The sequence below is a fragment of the Malurus melanocephalus genome, unplaced genomic scaffold (assembly GCF_030028575.1).
Source record: "Malurus melanocephalus ecotype Western Australia unplaced genomic scaffold, MMel_1.1 scaffold_218, whole genome shotgun sequence".
NCBI lineage: Eukaryota > Metazoa > Chordata > Aves > Passeriformes > Maluridae > Malurus > Malurus melanocephalus.
Window position 1 is genome coordinate 21,950 of NW_026623450.1, and position 22,030 is coordinate 43,979.

General features: G+C 38.9%; 1 protein-coding gene across 7 annotated transcripts in view; it reads right to left on the reverse strand.

The window, feature by feature from the left end:
* Positions 1-910: 910 nt before the first annotated feature.
* The window catches only part of SVIL (supervillin), a 98,717-nt gene continuing 77,597 nt past the window's right edge, over positions 911-22,030 (reverse strand). For 5 of the 7 annotated variants that reach the window (XM_057374150.1, XM_057374152.1, XM_057374153.1 and 2 more), the window contains 21 exons: positions 20,250-20,400; positions 17,496-17,579; positions 17,327-17,413; positions 16,129-16,306; positions 15,726-15,898; positions 14,330-14,485; positions 13,427-13,563; positions 12,771-12,918; positions 12,503-12,648; positions 11,505-11,680; positions 11,260-11,404; positions 10,534-10,810; positions 8,678-8,829; positions 7,392-7,497; positions 6,397-6,604; positions 5,473-5,606; positions 4,657-4,812; positions 4,112-4,255; positions 3,304-3,425; positions 2,330-2,485; positions 911-2,203 (listed from right to left, as the gene is read on the reverse strand). In XM_057374150.1, the coding sequence (XP_057230133.1) occupies positions 2,117-2,203; positions 2,330-2,485; positions 3,304-3,425; positions 4,112-4,255; positions 4,657-4,812; positions 5,473-5,606; positions 6,397-6,604; positions 7,392-7,497; positions 8,678-8,829; positions 10,534-10,810; positions 11,260-11,404; positions 11,505-11,680; positions 12,503-12,648; positions 12,771-12,918; positions 13,427-13,563; positions 14,330-14,485; positions 15,726-15,898; positions 16,129-16,306; positions 17,327-17,413; positions 17,496-17,579; positions 20,250-20,400 (3,123 nt within the window). In that variant the 3' untranslated portion in view covers positions 911-2,116. The remainder of the gene's footprint in view (positions 2,204-2,329; positions 2,486-3,303; positions 3,426-4,111; positions 4,256-4,656; positions 4,813-5,472; positions 5,607-6,396; positions 6,605-7,391; positions 7,498-8,677; positions 8,830-10,533; positions 10,811-11,259; positions 11,405-11,504; positions 11,681-12,502; positions 12,649-12,770; positions 12,919-13,426; positions 13,564-14,329; positions 14,486-15,725; positions 15,899-16,128; positions 16,307-17,326; positions 17,414-17,495; positions 17,580-20,249; positions 20,401-22,030) is intronic. The other 2 variants (XM_057374154.1, XM_057374155.1) reach the window with 1 other exon arrangement.

Genomic DNA, 22,030 nt, shown 5'->3' on the forward strand with positions numbered 1-22,030 from the left:
AGGGAAAAACAAGGTCAATCATGCTATGCAAATCAACTCTCTGCTGGAGAGAAAAATCAAAACAGAGGAACCTGATATCCTCATGGTACAGACAGAACGTGAATAATCAAAACCTRATTCCTGCTTGATTTTATCACCAGAGAGTGTGAAAGAGGAAAATAAATGGGTGTAAAAATACTTACATGAATACAGCAGTGACTTTGGAAACCTCTCAGTGCTTGAAAAATAAACTTGAAGCTATAAAGCCCGAGATTTTCAAACTAACAGGGTATCCCATGCAGAAGGCAGCTGAGAACATCTGAGGAACTGRCATCTAAACAGCTTTCTGCTGCAGTCTGTGTAAGAAGCATTCCAGCTCTGAATACTCCTCCTAACATTTTCTTGGGTTATTTCATTTCAGTTCTTGACAGAAACCAGTACATGAAAGGAAACATTCCAGTGCTGAAAATTCACCTGTAACAGGTCAGGTGAATAGTACTTGCGTATACATAAGTTTTTAATTCATTTATTTAAAGGCTTGGTTGCAACCTACCAACCCTTCTACCAAAACAAGATTCTCTTTAACTATGGAGCAGTACTTTCTGCAGATCTTGCAGAAATTCACACCTCACACATTCAAAAATCCCACTTCAATTCCCTCAGCACAGGAGAATGACAAGAGCAGCAACAGGCACCACCCCAAGCCAGAGGAAGCACTGCATGGCTATAGGGCAGAGGGAAAATTATGTGACCAGAGATGAACATGTGAAACCCACTGGGCTGCCAGAGGAGAACCACACAACTTATTGTAGAAATACCAAATGCCTAAAAATATTCCAAACAATAGCAAATATTTACTCGATGATTCTATTCAATGTCCTAGTTAACTGAGTAATAGCAATTTTGGCATCAGTGCTTATTGAAAGAAAGGACACAATGCTCATTTTCAGTTCAAATTTTACTCCCAATTGCACAAAGGTTGAAAATATATTTTCAGATTTGAAAACCAGCATAATAATTTTGGTTTCATATACAAAACAGGGAAAACCAAAGAATACAGGAGTCGTGACTGTTCCAACATTCAGCATTAAAGTGTTGCCCAACTTCATTTTATCTCATACAATGATTATTTTCTACATTATCTGCTTCTCAAATTAGAACTCTGTACAGTACCCACAGAAACRTAAGGTTAAAATATTTTGAGAAAATACCATGTTATGGAAGGTTCCAATGATCTAKTACAGATTACAGTACAAAGTAATGACAAACCAGAGCATCGCTACAAGTTTATTCAGAAGCTTTTACTTTYGGTTCTTATATCACAAAGGACATGTTTAATGTTTACAACAAGTATTAGAAACTGAGATGTTTTTATTTCTACTATTATAAAAGTAACATAGGAGACCCTTCTAAGCCATCTTCAAAATGCAGACTAATCTTTTTTTTTGTATATAAACTGTACACAAAAAAACAAGGCACTATACATTTTTGGATAATAAAGTATAAAGGTTGATTCGCATAGTTTCTCAAGAAATCCATGCTATAAATACAAAYGCTTTGTTCGGTTTAGCACCTGAAGCAGCACTGAGAACAATTCATTAACTATTGCAAAGAGAAACTTTTCAGAATGCAAAGGAGATACATATTGGTGGTATAGCTAATTCGGTACAAGCAACTGCCATCCAGCTACTTTTCTGTAGTTTTGACATGAAAGTCTTGAAAGTGAATATATATTGCATTGTTAAATACATACTTGTTCTAYGTGTTTATATAAATATAAATTCTTTGTAATCCACAAACTAACAAAATAACACTTTACAAAGAGAACTTCTTTAAAAACAAAAATGGCAAGTAYTGTATATAGCCAAAGGACACCTGCAGCAGTAGATCAAGGAACGACTGTTTAAGTGCATAGGAGAACAGAGCTTAGACACATTATTACCTTTTAGAGTCAAAATTGAATTCCATTTTCAAAGAGTTCTCTTGGCCTTTTACAATATTACACACCTCCAGATAGGTAGTCACTAATAAGTTCAGRTTATTTTTATTTGTTTTGTAAATGTAGGGTACATTTCTTTTAAAGGACATAGAAAGTGAGAGTGGACATCCCTTTAGTGCTCACTCCCATAAAYACAGCTTAGAAAAGTCCTTTTGCCTTCTTCAGGTTAACCTGCTTCCAAGATGGCAGTGCATTGTACTCCTCTCTTGTCATCTCTAATGCAACCTGCATTTAAAAGGTGAGGATGTGCAATTAGCAAAAACAACTGATAGGCGGCATAACCAACAAATTCCTTTCCCGCATGGTTAGACACAGATGCAGAGAGTAACAGTGCACCTCTTCTCTCCTTACCTCAAAGTCCTCATCTGAAAGATAAATTTCAAGCTTCAGTGGATCAACTCCCTCAGGCAGAGGCCTAGCTAAGAGATCTGCTAATGGATACACTGTTTTACACAGCTTRGCCAGCACATCCTCCACAAGTATTATCTGATTAGAAACGTCTGCGTCCTGGAAGGRGAAAAGGAAAACAGAGAACAGGATCACAATGCTGAAACCATCAACTGTGCCCATGGCCATCTGAAGATGGCATGGGGGCAACGTGCCCTGCCTGAACACAAAGCTGTACACCCAGGTGTGCACACAGCCCAACAGCCCTGCCCTACAATTTCACAGCTAAAAACAGGTCTGCACTGAGCAGAACATCCTGGGCTCCCAGAATCTCAGTTTAAGGCTGAAATCTTTATTTAGTCATGAAGCCAGCATTTTCTACTAACAATGGCTGCAGAAGACTTAAAAACCAGAAAATGTCATTTGTGTTGAGACACCCCTTGACTGATAGCTTTTAAAGCAGCCACATGTCATTTGGCTGTGACTCTGCATCCCAGAGGTGAGGAAGTCAGTACCAGGGCACTTGGAGCCAGCTGATCCTTTGAAAGGTGTTTTTCTACCCTGTCCTTTGAATCCGAGGAACAGACCAGACCTGCACATTGCTGCATGATCAAAACRAGCTGTTCTATTAAGCTCAGACTCYAGCACATCGCTTTCTAAGAGACAATTTGGATTGTCTCTTAGATTTCCCCCTGTTTTTAACAAAAAAAAATACAAGAAGTTACATGAAAAAACCAAACAGGAATGCTTCTGATATACACATTGCCAGACAGAATTTAGCTGTGGCAGTGTTTTATTTTCCTGTGCAGATTCCTAAACTGKGCTTTTTAAGTTTATCCTCTGGATCTTAGGGCTGGACAGTGCAAACAACCAATGTCACTGACAACACAAGACAGTTACTAGCAATAGGAAACAGTCTGTGCAATGAAAAGATTTACCATTTCTGTGATCTCTGCGATGTCTTCCCTGTGCTCCCAACTTGGGAACATATTAGTGAATGTCAGAGGCTCTAGGCCAGCATGAATTAAATAGGATTTTGGGGGCTTCTTTACATTTTTTCCTAAAAACAGAAAAAATACAAAAAGAGAGAGAGAAATGACAAATGGCACAATATTTCGCAATGTCACCCAAATATCCAAAGCTACCTCCTAAGAATATTTAATTTTTTTCTGAAAAACTGAAGCAGTTTAAGGCATAAAGAAAAATTTTTCCAGTATTTTTTAAAATTAGTATGGAATCTTCTAACATGTTTTTCAGTATTCTCACATCTGCCATTTATTGTACCTGACTACAAAAATTAAAACATATATGCTGAAAATCCCCAACAGCTATTCCTAACCCAATGCCTTTCTTATCTTTCAAAAACAGACTTAGAATWGAGTAAGCAGAGTGTGATGATCTGAAATTAGCCAAATTCAGGTGAATGAAGCCTTTTGGTATGCTCTGCAGAATGTCCTGCCAGCAACCAATTCAGCTTAAGCTTGGACACTTCAGTGAGAACTTTTAAACTGTTAATTTGTGATTCTGAGGTGTAACACAATAAATGAAGCCTTCCACTGAGAGCTGAGTCAGCAGAGTATCTTGGCAATTTGGGAGCAATGCTGTTCCTAGACAAATGGCTTAAGAAAGGGTGGAGAATGTATCTTCAAATAAAATGATGTTAATTAATAACACCTTTCAGCCCAGGATAGGAAGGCATGGACAGGAGCGACACACTGAGAGCAGCCAGGCACAGCAGTCTGTTACCTTTGCAGTACCGGAGCACCGTCTCCATGGCACATTTCCTGTCTGTAGCCCACCTGATTCGAGCTGATCCAGTGATTTTGTTTTCCACAGGCCACCAGCCTTGCCACAGATACACTTCATGGTGATTGTCAACAAGGAAGAGTGCTACACAGTCAGAAAATAACAAATCCATCATCAGCCACTTACTAGTTCTTGTAATCCCCTAAAAAATCCCAGTCTTACATGCTTGTCAGCATCACAACAGGATCATTTCACAGTTTACCAATCCCTTTTGTTAATCATCCAGCTAGACTTCAGCTGGACTTGGATTCTCTGATATAAACAGTGCATTTTTACAGCAAGCTTCTGGGATACATATACACTTGATTATGTCTCAGCATCTTTGTAATGGAAAAACTATTGTTATTGCTGAATACTGTATAAGCATCAATGCACACATTTTCCTAGGTACATAAAGTTAAAAATGCTTACAATTACTGAAATACTACCCAATGAAGGATACAGTCATCTGTTTTCCTGTTACTTAAGTATTTAAAAACTCATACCTGGCTGTGGGGCAGTGTAAAGATCCTCTTGCAAGAATGGCATGGAATTGACAACTGCAGGGTCTCTTGAAGGGTAAACATACTCAGTGGCTGAGAATTCTCCTGATGAACTACTGAGGCTGAACAGGCGGGGTGTGAAATTAAACTTTCCAGGATCTTTAAAGAACAAAAATTAAGAAGAATCACAACTGMAAATGTCAGAGTTAATTGAAAAAACTAACAAACTTTTAAAGTGACTGTAAAATTTCTGGGTTTTGAAAAAATCAGAAGAGACAACCAGATGTCGTGAGGGACTAGAAACAGCTGTAAGAAGCTGAGCTGAGCGGCTGGCTGCCATCAGTCTGAATCGGATCCTGGTTAGTAACCATCAGCCGTTTCATAACAGGCTGTTTTGCAGCTTAAGCGAAGCAAGCCCATCTCAGAGTTAGCTGACAAATTTTCCACTTGGTAAATCAATTCCCCTGCTACCTTTGTTGGCAGTTTCAAAGCAAAGGCTGGATGGGAATGTGYGCAGAACTGCCTCTTAAATCCCTTCAGAAGAGAAGCAAAATATATTGGTAACAGTGTTRACTATTGCTCTGTGCTGCCTGAATACAGAGGGGCAGCAGAAGCGGGGGAGAACAAAATTAAACACTCGGTTTTCCAGCACTTTCCTTCTATAACAGTATTGCTTACCTCAGTAAGATTTTTGGAAACATTTCTCTGAAGGGATCAACTCAACTACCAAAAAATTCCTCAAAAACTTTACATTAAATCTAACAACACGTAGACCAGTAAAGTAAAATGCGAGTGCCAAATCCAGGAAGGCAGGTGTACCTTGCAACATGCAGTCATAGGCCTTCCGATCTCTCCTCCCCAATGCGTCCCAGAATCCCAGGGGCTCTGACCCTTCATCACATTCATGAATTGTCACCTTGCTGCTGCTGTGCAGCCCTGCCTCCAGCGGACACCTACAAAACACAGAGAGAGAGTGAACTCGGCGTGCCTGCCCCAAACACAGCCAACACAAACCTGCTGGCCACTCACATTAGCGGAACCCAAAMGTACCCTATAGGCTTGTTGCACTTCACATCAACACAGGCACTTTGAAAAATTGTCAGAAACAAGAGAGGGAATTTCAACAGCTATTCTCGAAGCATTTGGATCCCATTCCCAGAGTGAAGGGAGCTCTCAGTAGGATTCTCACTGCCTGCTTTTGTAACTGCTACTGTCCTCCTWACATGCTTTCCCAAATTAATATCCTCTTCCAAATTCACAAAGCTGGATTCTAATCCTCCCATTAAATTTGCTATTCAATTTAATTTGCTATTCAGATACTTAGCATTTCACTCCAAATGGAAAGTGACTCGTTTGTTTTCAACTGTAATTAGCACATTAGGAAGAATGTGGATGTCTCATCCCTGGAAGGGTTCAAGGCCAGGCTGGCGATTTGAACAACCTGGCCTAGAGGAAGGTATCTCTGCCCTTGGCAGGGGTTTTGGAGTTCGATGATCTTTAAGGTCCCTCCCAATACAAACCATTATATGGGTCTGTAAATAAATGCATTTCACCTCCAGAACATGAGTTCTCTCCACTCTACTAAACCAACCAACTTTCATTCCTCCTCCTGACCAAACATGCATGTGGTGCATTTGTACTCAGGRGACAACTTTATTTATCTCAAATTTTCCTTGAGTCAGACTATTTTAAGTAAATTGGTAGACTATATAAACATCTCCAAAATATAAGTCAGACACTCACTGTTCTTTTATTTTATTGGCTGCTGTTCTTCCTACATCCTTGGTGTGAGACTGTGCTTTGCAGCCATGCCACAGGTAGATCAGAGCTTTGTTGATATTGAGGACAATCATGGATGTCCGGGAACGCAAGCTGCTGCAGTGACACGCTACCTCAAGTAAGTTTCCTTCATTGGGAACTTCTCCTCGCACACAATAAAGCCTCCAATCACCTGGAGCAGACAGGAACAGTGCAGCAGTGTTATAAAATCATATGGCACTGAAAATTGAAAACCTCTGCTCTGGAACAGCTGTTCTCATACTGGATGAATTCCATCTACTGCATGCTTACATTGTCACAGAATAAACTATCTAAGCACCAGGTTTGGCYAACACTACTTGAGAAACCCTGTGCAGAAAAGATTGCTTGCTACAAGAGTACAAGTATTGAGAGCTGAAGAGCTTAACAGAGCAGAAGAGTCAAGTTCTGCTGCTTTGTGTGGTGAAAAAAGGGAAACAAACACAGTATTCCTCCTATTCAGCTCCTCTTTCCCTCTGCACCTTAGGAACATAAGGTCACAGTCAAGTGAAAACTGGAACATCTCCAAGCTACACTTCCACTGAAATTCTCCTATCTCAACTACTGCTTTCAAGGAGTATGTTACAAAAAGCAATGATTGGGTAATAAAAGCTTAGAGTTTTCTTTGGAGCAGAAGAACTGCTCATAAAAACACTTTTCTTCCCCACATTGTGTAGAAAAGAACATAGTTTAAACCAAACTAAAACAATTTATATGTGCATTAATACAATCAAGCCAGCATGCTCTAGGGTGGCAAAATCCATTCTACGCTCAAAGAGGAAAAAGACTACCTTGAAACAAAGCATTGCAAAGCTGTCTCGAGTTTCACGGCATTCATTTTTCCTTTCTATACAGTATGGTAGTTGAGATTGAATACAAAGCCCTCCACAACAGCTAAAAAAGCATTTTGGGGCAGAAACTCTTAACTACCAATCATTTACTTTGTGCATTTTCTTCTTCCTCTTCCCTTCTTCCAGCATGCACAATCATCCCTCCTTGGAAACACTGCAAGAAGCATGGTGGTTCTTTCCCTTGAAGCACTTGTACCTGGAAATTGAAACCACCACTCTTCGTTAAAAAAAATGAAGCAAGTATACAGACTCAGGAAAACTGGTCTCTACGGATTATTAAAAATTATATAGTTATGGCCACCCACGAAGATGGCTTTCCTTCTACTTTACAACTGCTGAGTATTGTTTAAATTATCATATATCAGCATGCAATGGGTTCCATATGTGACCTGCATATTAAAAGAAACCTCTAGCTGGAACCCAACAGTTGAGTTCCAGAGGATAATGGAATACCAAATGAACTTTAATTTRAATTGGTTTAAACTAACCATTTTCTGAATTTTATGAATTTTTACAGAACCTGACCAGCCTGACTGATGTTCACTGAAACCATTATGGAGATAACATAGGAATGGCAGTAAGTTCAAAATTTGCTGAAAAACTGGTTTCTATKATAACATACATGTTCTTTGCTCACTAAGCATTGCATTTGGAGTATGAAACTGAAATGGCTAATTCCTAAATCAAGTATGTTGTAGAGACTCTCACACTCTTGATCAAGGGCCCTTATATTTCTCCTCTATGAACTCCTGTCTTGCTGGTCATTTCAATGCTGCTGTYAAAAAACTAATTAAAGCACGATCAAGGTACAGAAACTAACTTTAAATTTCCCACCTTGTATGCTGTGAGGCCACAGCAAAGCCCAAGTCTGCCTAAAGACAAAGCAAACTAGCCTGTCCTCTCAGCTTCAAACTAGCTGCATCTGCATTGGCTAGGATGCCTGCAAACAATGCAATTAATATGTAATTACAGAGTAAACGAACTGAAAATTGCAAATATATTTTTTTGCCTTGGCCTGCAGAAAGTGCTTCTCCTCAGCACTAGGAAGACAGTCCTGCTATCTGAACATGTTCTCGATCAGAAGGCATGAATCTGTGGAACTGTCTCACCTATTCCTGCAGCGAAGGGAGGTAAGACCTCCTTCAGCCTTTTTCAGAAATATCCTTAGAAACAGGATTTGGGAATAACAATCCATAAAGGAGCTTACGTGTCTCTGGCAATTGGAATAATGTCAAAAGTAATTCTGAGGTCTGACTATTTGTAATGGCAAGAACGTKTGTACAGAAAGGGAGGAGGCAAAAAAGATAATTTCTGTTTACCACTGGTGGCAAGCCAGGCAGGCAAATCTTACCAGGTCTGCCACCTAGGAAGCTCACCTGTGCTCCTCTCTCTTCATCAAGCTCCACTGTCATGAGTGCTGATGTTCCTTTCTCACTCACTGTGGAGTGCCTTCCTTGCCAAAAGAAATACACACATTTCTCTTTTCCAACAGCCCGTACTTGTTGCTCTCCTTTTTGTCTGCTTCCAACTGCGAAACAGAGAGCACATGCTGAAGAAAGTACTCTGGCTATAGGTTTAAACAGCACATAGTTTAACCTCATCTGCCAGCTCAGCACTATCCTATCCAGAACAGGAAGGAAAAAATGTGCAATTGGAGGAACATTTGCTCTCCAAGCCAGTGCGTCCCCGTGCAGAGTTGGCATTGTCTCCTCAGGTGGATGTAAGCCCACAGGCAGAGATGACTGTGCTGGCTGGAGAAAGAGGCATAGAAAGAACTGGTACTATCTGGAGAAAAATAACTGACAGCACTTGAGCCAATTTGCATGTGAAATGGCATGTCCAGTTTTGTTACCAGAAGAGTGCATTGTGGCTCATTTTCCACATTACTGTTCTCTGGCAGCAGGAGAGCAGCTGCCTTTTTTTTTTTATTTATTTATTTTTTTAAAGAATCGGTATTTAGTTGTTATGTTAAGCAAATAATGTTTACAGCAAGTGAAATTCAACAACATAACCAGTTACAGACTATTTCACTCTTTCCAGCAAATAGAGAATAAACAGGTATAATTAAATCAAAGATTTAAAAAAAACCCCAGAGTTTTCAAACAGATTTTAAAAAAAAAATAAAATGTTCTGCCTAGATTCCAGCTGTCTTGAGCAGCAACCAACTGAAACACTTAGGAGAAAGCATCCTGTTTTTTTCAAGTTGAGAATACTCAAACCACTACTCACTTCTAAAATTTATGGTTTTCATTCTTATCTCTACATTCATCCCATAAAAGTACTGTCTTCTACATAAAAATTTATTCTGTTTTGGAGTGATGGAATATGTTTTCATCCATTTGGATTAGAAGTCTGTTTACAGTTCAGTACTAGTGTTACCCACTTCTCCTAAGACTTACAAGCTTTTTTATTTTTCTTGGATTTGCCAGTATCTGATCTCAATGATCCTGACTAAGACTTACCTACACTTTTTTGGCTAAAAGCCTGAAGCTGTATAACTGTTACGCTGTTTTCAACCGATTTTAATAYACTGCTATTTGGAACAATCCGTTTTAGACTATTTGTCTTTAACTTACCACAAAAGCCACCTATTCTTAGTTTAGTGCCAGAAGGGAGAGTTCCAGTGGAATTATGAAGCTGGTTGTCAGACTTTACCTGCTGCTCTCAGGCTCTTTGTCAGAACACTGCTGAGCCTGAAATCCACATCAAAGGGTTTCCAGCAACAGCGGAGGGGACAGCAAGGGCAATGAGTTGGCAAGGGCTTTTCCTGTCATTGTTACTGATCTCCATTACCCAGCAAAYGTTTTTCTTGTTGCTAAGCCTACCTCTCTTGCAAGACATTCAGACCACTGCCATCAATTCAGCTGCCTAATTACTTTGGTGTTAAGCTGTGGGCATAATTCTGTCTTAATGAATTGTCCTGTGAACATGTACCAATGCTGGTACATCATTACATTAATCGACATCATTACATTTGGTGCATCAAAAGTAACTACAACCTTTTTATTTTCTACTACTTTTAAACAAAGTAAGAATTTGTTATTCTAATAACTAAGTAAGAATAATTAAAAATKACTTTTTAATGACCCAGGAAGGCTAAATTAGCATCCCTAACCTTTCAAACCATCTCATATCCATGGAAAACTAGGTCTGGTCCTCAGCACTAAGAGTAGGAGTTTTAGCTGCACTTCTGCCATGTTTCAGCAGAATTAAAATGGAATTGTTCACTAACCTGTAGTGCTCACCATGTACTTCCACTTCACCACGTAAGTGTCTCCCTCATGGAACTGCCCTATGCTTTGCTTAGGCAGTCGACTATAATCGAATTCCAGGATGTGCCAGACATCCACAGAGGCAGTGATAATTTCAAACTGCCTCCCATCTTCTCCCTCCACAAGTCCATAGCCCCGGCCAATATTCATTCCATCCAAGACTGTGCCTACAGTTGTTTGAGGCACAGCAACCATGAGCATGACATCATATGGTTTAGAGTCAGATCTGGATTCTTCCTGTCAGAAAACACAGAGAAGAGATTTCTTTGAGCATAGCTTTTTGTCTTCCTGTCCCACAGTTGCAGTCAAACATTCTGACTCCTGCATATTTCAATACTTGAGTATCTTGTCATCATTTGGTGCCTTGTCAAAGCCACCTGGTCAGTGTTCATTGAGCTGCCTGGCTCATAGATAAATAATAATAGTAATACATAATATACAATATATTAATACATAATTTATAAATAATACACACAAATGTATTTATAATCATATAATCATATAATACCAAAATAATGATAATATAAAACAACCCTGTGGGTTTGCTGTAGGAGGTGATGCTCTGATCCCTAGATCAAAGCCCACAAGATAAAGAAAATGCTCTGATCCTTGAGCACAAGCTTCCCTGGATGTTATCCCAACTAGATCATCTAGTTTGAAATACCTAGCATGCTTATTATATGCACCTTCTGGTGAAGGGATTCACTAGAATTCTTCTCATTGAGTTTCTTCAGTTCTGTCCAATCAAGAAATTTTTCTTTGAACAATATTGTCTCATTATGTTCTGTGAGTCTGCCAAATACAGCCCAGTCTGGGCGTCCTTGTCCCTTTCTGTGCAAGGGAACAAAAGATATAGAATCAAATTAAACACTGTGAAAAGAGAGCAAGAAAAATAAGTATCTGCAATGAGACTAAATTCAAGTTACGATACCTGGGTATAAGGGGATTGCATTCTCCTGGGTCCAGAGGATTTATATCACAATTGGAGTAGTCAAAGGTGCCATTCCACAAGTGTTTTGCCAGCTGGAATGCCACTTTTCTTTGTGCTAAAGTGACTTCCTTTCCATGCCATACATATACTTCACTACCAAAATCAAACACCAGCACCTAAAAYCAAAACCAAACAACAAAAAAAATCAAGCCACTATCAAGTTAGGTGATACCCCGATCCTCCAGTTTCCTTGTGCTAAACAGAAACCCCTCCAAATATCTGCRTTTCTTCAATGGCACTAACAAGTAGCACTACAATGCAAGTAAGGACAGAGCACTGGTCTGCACTGTGATGTGTAATTGTTGAGGATGACTGGAAGCAAGTATGGGGAATGCTGTGAGATGTATCTTTAGGTGGCTAAAAGCACTAGCAGATTAGAGGGCTCTTATAGCTAAAAATCTGCTTCTGTTGCATGACTGATTGCTGTCCAGTTTCAGTAGCTTTCTCTGACATTTAGCCCTAGGCTTTGTCCCGCAGTCAGGGACAAGAACACACAACAAAGACAAAAAGGCAGTGACTTCAATACTTTCAATAAAATACATCTTGTCTTCATTTTAGAAACCTGCTCTCATTCTGACTTAGATGAGTGAAATGGTTGTTTGAGGAGGAAAAGTCTGCTAGGAATAGAAATAAAAGCAAGTTTTACTTTTGTTTTATTTTTCTGAAGCACTACTTGTTTTGTACTTCATGATTCCAGAGTATGACACTGTTGACAAAAAGATTTACAGTTTCTAAAATGGTATTTTTACTTTAAAAGTAATGTGAACTAATTTCTTGAGACCTACAGCACACTCTAGACAGCAAAGTGTGCAGAAGCCTTTCAGGAACACAGAGGACSCAGCTTTCAGCAATCCTCTCCACAAGCATTTGCAGTAACTGAAAGTCATTATCAGTTGCRTGTTCCTGCACTTCCGAAGGAGCAGTAAGTGGCACTATACCTCTTTTGGTTGTAACAGGGTACATTTTGGCACCTTTCCCCAGTAGTCATCCTCRGGAATGAGTTTATCTTCTACAAGGCGGTAAATGCAATTTGTTTCTATTATTGCGGCTTCATACATTTCGTCTTCTTCAGGACTTCCAGCAGCTKAAGGAAAAGATTGTCAAAAATAATAGAAAAATTAACATCCAACTGTCTTTACTAAAGAGAACTGATTTACTATTTTATTGTGATAGAGTAACAGATATTGCAGCTGTAACAATGCTTACACTGGTAATTTGACTGTCCACCAAGGAGTTTCCAGAAGTCTTTGGCTGCGTGGGTGTGGGTATTTATTCCTTCTTCTATGGTCTGAATATAAGAAGCTCTACAGCCAAGTTCCCTCTTTGTCTGAATTAAAGTTGCAAGTTCTGAAGCCTAAGAAATTAACAGTTATCTGAACAGGATTGCTTAAGTCTTTGGAATACTTGTGCAAYATTCTAGTTCAGGGAGAAGGCAAATGCGATATAATACAGCAAAAAGCAGAAGAAATGGTTATTATTTATTGCACTAAATAAACAGACATTAGAAAAAAATGTTACAGAAATGCATTCATTCTTTCATTTGCCTTAAAGCAAWGCTGGTCTCAGTGGACATGGGAATAAAAAGGACATCCTGCAATTCAGACTATTTTTTTTTGAGTCTACTCTGTATCCTGAGGATATCCTTTTTTCTCTAGCAGCTTCACACACTACACACTCCTATGTCAGCTTTCATTCAGTGCATAACTTAAAACATATTTTCAGGAATCTTGCATATCTCYCTGTCACAGACTCAGTTATATGCCATTTTTTGAGAGAACTGGCACCAAGGCTCAGTTTCATCAGAGACATATACTGCAACGGTTCTAAAAAGAAACAAGATGAAACCCCCCAATAGTACTGACCTTTGCTTTTTCTATGACATTTGCAAACTCTCCCACCCACAAGAAACATAAATGTGGAGTYAACAACAGGAAACAGTCTCCACTGTTCAGTGATGAGGCTCTTGGTTCAACTAATCTTGTTTGAACATGTCTTCTTCCTAGAGAGAAAACAAAGCTAATTATGTTCCTTCAACTACTACTATCAAATGCCACGATCTAATTTGTTTTGAACAAAATACAAACAATCCCAGCACATTTAGCAAAATATGTGGAAACAGACTGTTTGAGAAAAATTAAAGGACTACTACTGTGGAAAAAGAGATTACTCACAGGAAACAAAATACATGTTGACTCCTATCAACTAATATTTGTATTATTTCCTGTTCTTGYTTTAACAACTCTGTGTCCTTCTAGAAAGAAATGAATTAAGTAAATGGCAGACAGCAGCAAAATTCCAGAACCTTTTACATTTGGCTAAGTGAAGTTACGGCACGATTTCTGTASGCAGTAAAAAGTTTAAATAATGTAGAAATTTTAAGAATTTTGCTTTCCAAAACCTTGSTATTTGGAGAATCAGATATGTTACTACGCACTGCAAAGGGAAGTGGAGCAAGAACACTGTCACGTCATTTTCAAGTTATACTGAGGACTGGAAGAATGGGACAGTTAAAAAATTTTTATAGGACATGRCCAGAATTTCTGAAAAACTCTGTTTTCTCCTTGGGAAACACACACCAGTGGCCCAGTGCAAACCTATTTGTAAGGTTTAACTCTCRTTACACAATTATCACTAATGTTTTTGGATTTTGGACACAGATCTTGATCTGAAGATCTAGAACAAGCTAAGTATCTAAATGTGTTARCAACTCCCATATGTTACATTCAGCCTCTTATTTATAGAAAGGAAAAGCAATTCCAGCATACCTTTAATTTGCAGGAGCATTAGCTTCTTGTATGGCACAGCACTGTTGTTAGAGTTTTGCTCTGTTAGATTAACACTCCTCAGGCTAATGTTGCTGAAGTTCTCTTTGCTTGCCAGGCCAGCAAGTGCTACCTCTGAGAAATTTGAGTTTGTAGACACTTGTACATAAAAAGAAGTTGGAGGAAAGACAGACAGACCCAAAAATTACAAAATTATTTAAAAAAATTGGTTGTTGCAATAAGAAAATTATTTCTGCCCATTATTTCCAGTTTTTCCTCTTTTCCATAGAAACAGCAAAGCCAGGTTGAACTCAGATTAACCACTAGCCCAAAAGATTTGTGGCTTTAGGATTACCTAAATTTCTAGATAACATCTAAGAGTAAACTGTCAGTGTCAGAATTATGCTATTTGGCAGAAATGCCAACTTTACTAGGAAATGCCTTACTCAATGTTTTGTGAAGTACTGTGTAGATCTTCAATGCCTTATAAGTCATTAATAATAAAAGACAGCACAGAGACAAGGCTAATTAACTGTAATTCCCTTAAAATTTGTCTGAGACAGTGTGATGCAACACCCATTTACATTTTRAAGTCTTAGTCATGTTTTACTGTAAACGTACAGCCCAAATTCTTGGCTACTTTTGTTTATTGCTCAACCAAACAGTTGACTTTATGAATTTATAACTCATCCACTTTATGAACTTATAACTCAGTGAAATCCTTCTCATGAGATGGCAACAAAGTATTACACATATAATTAGTGTTTTCATCAAGACAGTCAATATTTAATGATGAACTTTCTTTCTTCAAATGTAATAAGGAAAACTTGTACCCCCAAACTGTAAAAGTACCTCGACAAACCTTTGAATAAATTTTACAGTTATGTTGTTAGGAGAAAGCAATGTCACAAGTAAAACACCTTGTATAAACCATGCCACAAAGCACTGATCCTTTATGGAACTGAATCGTTAGGACGCAAGAAGGCTAATTCCAGTATCTGAGAGAAAATTAGGATCCAAAATTGAGGCCAGTGTACCTGAACAAAAGTTCATCTATTCTTGCCAGCTCTCACCCCAGCATGACAAAGTTRGATCTGCTTTCCTTGATCTCCTGTCCTCACCCTGCACACCCCACAGGCATTGTTTCTCTGCACAAGGTGACTGTGCAAAAAATAAATAATTAAGCCTATRTACAGGTGATGGCTTTCCCTGTAAGCCATACATGCCCTTCTCTCCAGGCTCCCARACAGTCTACATTCCATCTTTTACCTCAATCCATTTATTACCACTCAGAGAATATGTTCCATTCCTTCACTTGCAGTTTTTGCATTAGGATTTTTTTTGTTTTTAATTAAAAAGGCAAGAATGGCATCTTGTACAAGTCATCCTGCCAGCTTACTTTTTTCTACTTTCATTCGCTTTGACTCCATGAAGGCAACATTCAGTCTTTGTTCAGTGTATTCATGAAGAATATCTTGCCTTGCTGCCAGCATTTTCAGGGGGTTTCTCGAGGACTGGACTCTGCGCGTGGGCCTAACTGCACGTTTGTGCTCTGCTACAGAAGATGTCAACCTGAAAAACAAGCAGTGTTTGTAACCATCAGTGAGCTTTTCTAGTCAGAATCATCTAATGACAAGAAATCAGGATCAGCTCCTCAATTCAAGCAGGAGCATGATTTCAAAAATCTGCAGAAGAAATGGACGTGCCCAGTACTAAGACACCTACAAGATGACTTAGAGTTAACATTTTGAACACTGCCTTTGTGTCTGCACTCAAAACAATGGGGGAAAAGTAATTCTTACTTTGGTGCATAAGGATCAAAGATGGCATCGAAATCCTCATCAAGGTCCAAAGGCACTGAGGAYGAAGGGAAATCCACATGGCGATAAAATTTGGAAAACGTTTCATCATCATCCAGCTTCATCACTTCTTTCACAGATCTTCCTGTAACTGTCAGCAYTGTCTCTTGCATCCCAGCAACTGCAGGAAAAAAACACCTCACCYAGTAAATAACCAGAATTTCTAACTCTAGAAAAGGTAAACATGACTTGTTTGGTAGTTGTCTGGGTAATTTTTTTTTGGGGTGGTGGTGATATTTTGGTTTTTGGGGCTTTTTTGTGTTGATTTTTTTTAATAGATGGTAGAAAAGTGGGTCAATAAAGAATATTAAAACAGTGCAACTGCTATGCATATGCAATAATCATTATGCAAAATGGTTTGGGAAGTATGGCTAAATGAAAACTTAGACACTATAAATGAGTTGTTCTAGTATGWTTATATAAGCATTTTAGGGTCTTGTGTATTCCACCTTGGGTCCAACTATGGAATTTCTTCTTTTGAAAGGATTTAGATTCACAAGGGGAAAAGTCTCACTTCAGACTAGTGAGAGTCTCATGGTCATTATCCTATGTTAGTGCCTCCTGTGCTGAAATGGGAATACATTTTTTATGGTATCTGATACACTACAAATTACATAAGGAGTTCTGTCTTACAAATGGAGGACAGACATATGAGACAGAAACTCTGCAGAGCTTCATAAATAGCCAACAGGCTGTACAAGGGAGTTGCTACAGAATYAGTTTTCAAAAAAGCAGGAAAGTGAATGAATTGTGCTTGGGAGCAGCTTAGCAGCTTATCCTATTTTGATTTTAATAGGAGTAAACTACATTTAAAGCGGTTTCACTGAATATGGCAATATGGTTCAGACTGGCTGTATGCTYTTAAGAAATTTTGCCCTCCAGAAGGATGTGTACATTGTTTTTAGAGAACTAAGAAAGTTATTTTGGCATCTATGATTTATTCTACYGTACATTTGTAATACAATAGCAAAAGGCTTTTCTTCTTAAAATTTAGCCAAGACTAAATCACCAAAATAAAGCCATCAGTGAATGCAGTCTGAGTAAAGAAATATTCAGTTTCTGATACCAGATATTGTAACTAAGAGGTGCTTTAATCAATTTACTGAAGTAGAAGAGTGGATACACTGGTAACTCTACMAACCTTTGTTATTCAGCCTTCCCAAGAACGACTCCAACTTGTCAAGCTTCATATCTGATTCCAATTGCATATCAGGCCTGGCTTCAATTTCTAAGCAAACCAGAAAGTARAACCCATTAATTGACAAGAAGTAAATAAGCCTGAACATATTTCAGCCATTTTTATTCCTTACCTTCCAAGGGCTTTGTAACTGGAGCGTTTGACTTCTGCCGGAAAGGGGATGCTACTGGAGTCAGAGCACTTGGAGCAGCCAGGCCTGCACAGGGACACAGAACAGAGGAAATGCAGCCATGAGACACCCTGAGTTTCCAACAGTGATGACAGGGAAGCTGTTTGGGGAAAGCAGATGAGCCTGGCTACTTCATACAGGCCGGCACACCTCCCCAAGCATCGTGTTGGAGGTGGCAGAGTGCCCTGCCTGCTCCTTTAATCAACAGCACCCTCTGAAACCACCCCGGCCACAAGAACAAAGCTCCATTTCCAAGTGTTACTAAGCAAGCTAACATAAGATAAAGGCTTTCTCTGGAACACAGTAATTCTGCTCATTTTCAAAATAGCARCAGCTCACATGGTCTACATTTTGGGCTTCAACTGTACCTGAAGCTGAATTTGAAAAACATAGAAGCGGTCTGAACAAAAAGATAAAGTTAGCAGGGAAGCCACCAAGGTCTTGCTTGGCACCTTCATCCCCATCACCATCCATCATCTTTTTTAAATTTAAGCACAGCTCTATTAAGACACACAACAGAATGCATCTGACTTGTGAATGCTGTCCCTGGATTTTGCAGTAATTCTTGAGCCCTGCTGAGTTTTTCAGAACACATGAAAATTGAAGAACAAATGGCAGTCCCCACCATATCAAGCACTACTCCCTCCTTTTCTTCTACCCTCCTCCATCCTTTTCATTAACTGTCATAAAGCAATTAATTCTGGACCCAGTGGATAAAATAAAGATGTTTTTTGTTTAGTTCTTTTCATGTGAATCTACACAGCTCTAGTAAGAGAAATGCACTCAATAGGAGTCGTGGGTTGTATCAGGTAAAAGGTAGGTGGGTTCTATTATGAAAAGCGTACTGAAGTGAAGAATGCACCTATTAACTTTTGTTGCCTAGACTTTCAGTAAATGGGGAAACAGACATTTACACTTTTCCCTATTATCTGTTYTCCACTTAGCCATAGTTTACTAATTACTGATCCATGTAAGTTTAAGSCTTCAGTTATTTTGATCAGATTAAAGCTGTATTGTGCTGGGAGAACATATACTAACCATGCTTCCACTATCTTTACTGCAACATAATTGTCATAATTGTCAAACACCAAGACAGATTTGGAATATAACTAGGTAGCTTTTCCACAAACAATTTTTCCTTCTGTCACTTAAGAGACTCAAAATTCCAGCAGGTTTTAAGTCAATGGGTAAAGCCTTCTTCAAGACACACTCAAGAGGACACAGCTCTTAAGAAGCTCTACCAGGACATAATCCACAAGACCACACTGAGAACTGCTTAGGAAAGGATTACCTTCCAATTAGGACTGAAAAATTTTCAGCCATAAGATGCAATTAAAATACAGCATCTGTGYGTATAGCAAAAATATTATTTTGCATTGCTTTCTCATAATCTTTTTAATTAAAAACTCATCATGATAATTTATTCTTTCAGGGTATAAAACCAGTACACATATAACTAAAATCCCACTTGGGCTACTTTTATTRCTTTTACTGTAATTGCATTACCTTGCTTCTTCAAAAGAATGATCATAGCACCTAAAGAGATCCTGAAAAGTTTTTTTCATTAAAAAGAGTAAATGCTACCACCTTCTTTTCCTTTCCAAAGATCAATCTATTCATAAATAAAACAAAACACAAAGACTCGAAAAGGACATCTGTGGAAAACTAAACAGTTTTTCTTGGTGACCCTCCAAAATAGGTTCCTCTTTAAATAGTGGCTGCTGGTATTTCTAGCAGCAAAACAATGAAAAATGTAAGCAGCAGTTAAAATATGTTACTAATAGATGTATATCCTTACACCATTTATCTGTTCACCAGCCAACAGACTGGCTTGGACTACAAACAATTATTACTCTGTTGGCAACATTGCCCTCACCCTCCAATGATGTGTTTTTAATGGTTGTCATTTAACTCAAGGTTCACTGCTGTTGTGTTTAATAGCCAAGTTCTTGTAACAAGCCAAAATCCAGTATTCATCAAGCACAAGAGATCAGTTTAGGTGCCTTCTTCCCAAAGTTATCATCTTCCCAGGCATGCTGCATGAMCAGCTGCACTTCTACCATGGACAGCCTTCAGAGACTCCTGTCCACTTCAGAGGAATGATTAGATATGGAGACAGTGGCTGAATTCAAGAGATCCCAAAAAAGTCAGCATTGCTCCCTTGTCATTTCTACTCTGTAGTTCTATGCAGAACCAGGGAATCTTCAGCCAAACATAACACTTCAAGCTGTTGTCCAAGACAGCATCCATAAAACCAATACTTGTTTGCTAAGTATTCCCAGTGATCCTAGGAGTGGGGGAAATGCCAGCAACAGAAACGACATTTCACAACTATTCTCTAGACAGTGCAGCTGCATTTGTAAAGGAAGAATAAMTAAGAAAGAATAATTCAACTATGCCCTGTGGGTTGTAGTAGAAGGAAAAACAAAACATACATCCCTGTTCAAGTGATAGATTTCCACCAGTCAGAGCCCAGTAATAAGTGGATGGCAATGCAACAGTGCAGAACAAAATGGATCAATACCATGCCCACAAGAAACTAAAGAGAACGGCCTCATGACATGATATTCAGCTGGAGATAAACAGTCCTCCTCTCGCTWAATACAGATGCTGTTTCTGCATAACTTTAGTTTGACTTTATTTTGACTAGACACATAAGAGGTGTCTTATTTATATTGGGACCATTTAGTCACTGACCTTTTTTTACCATTCGTCCAGCTACAGTGAACTGTGTGGAGTCATTGGCTGCTCCTTTACCCTTGGATTTCCAGGCTTCTTCTCGAGCTGTAATCAGATGTTTCCTCTCCTCAATGGTCATTTGACTCTCCTGGTTATCTGCCATTCTTTGCTTTTTTGAGGAAAAAGAGAAAGAGATGCTTAAAAAAAATTGCTTAAAAAAAGGACACAACTAAAGACTGGCTGAACATTTCAAGTGCCAGATGCAGAGGGAGGGGAGCAGGAGAACAAGCTACTGAAGTCACAGACACAGCTTAGTGACCCTGAGATGCTTCACTGTCTTGCTGCCCCATTACACTGTGAGTACAAGGTTTTGGTCTGTGCTCCTATCAGCCAGGGCAGATGGCACCCCCCTACCCAAAGCAAACCATTCACTCGGCACATGACACCATTTTCTGAACCTTGCTTTTCTGAAGTGTGACTTGCTACACAAGTGAGATCACTATTGACTATGAACAGATGTTTTCAAGTGTGCAAATCTGYAGGTGGCACAGGGAACAACAATGAAATGGTACAACTTCAGTGGGTGATTCCTTATCAGACTGTTACCGTAACTCAGTTCTGCAGGCAGGACTAGCAGCCTCTCCAGAGGCTGCTCCCTTTAGTTCTTAAGTCAGCTTGCTCTATTGAGTATTTTTCCAATGACTGTGATCAYCTCTACCACTCCCCCCGCATTTTTTTTCCCCTAAGTCACCTTCAGCTTTCCTTTCTTGCTTTAGAGGTTGGCAGCCAACAGCTGGAAAGATTAGATGCAGAAGGTGCACTGTCTTAGTGCCCTCCTCACACAGAAAGATTGATGTTGTTACATTAAGTAGGAAAGAAACTGAATTTACATACTCTGCTGTAGCTAGGTCAGGCCAAAGGACTATTGCTTTGATATACTTATCTTTAAAAAGCATCAGCCTTTCAGGGATTATACTGCACAGAAATCAAACATAAAAGTATTTTTAATGCATGGGACTGTCAGCACTAGAATTCCAAGCTGCATGCTTTTCATCATTTTTGTTCACAACCTAGCTGCTACAATTGAAGAAACAATGAAAATCTCAAGCTATAACACAGCTCTAGCTCATAGAACCACAGTGGGGAAATGCAAAAGTATGCAAAAGTTTGTGAATATAAATATTGTACTCCTTTCCAGCTACAAGGAAGATATTCTTATCTTTTATTTTCTTAAAAACCAAAGAGACCAAATAAATAGTTCATTTTATATAAAAACTACTGTGACTGCAGGGGACACACTAACTGAAAGGCTTCATACTTTTCAGCATTTACCAGGACCAGTAGACATCAGCAAGAAGAGTGAAGATAAACCAAGAAATGTTTGTACGAGGACTAGAATCATGAGAGCCCACCACTCCTCCCCATGTATCTCTGCAACCTTCTGCAATAACACTTCCTCTCAATTTATCAGGAAAGAGGGCTGGACAGCCAGACAGTATGACTGAAAGCCATGATAATCAAGATTAAAAACTCTGATTTTTTCCCTAAAACTCAGAAATGTTCAATAGAAATAACAACATGCAAGTCTATTCAGTATCATTTCCTCATCTGTCAAAGCCTCTGAATGTTTTCAAGAAAACACTGAAGAATTCCCTTTAATTTCTTCCAGTGTCAGCACAGCCATCTCTAGGATGAAAAGTTGGTAGAAAAAACCACAACAATAAATTAAAGGAGACCTGGGCAGGAAATTAATTAATACCTAATGAAACCATAACTAAATTTCATACACAAAATAAACA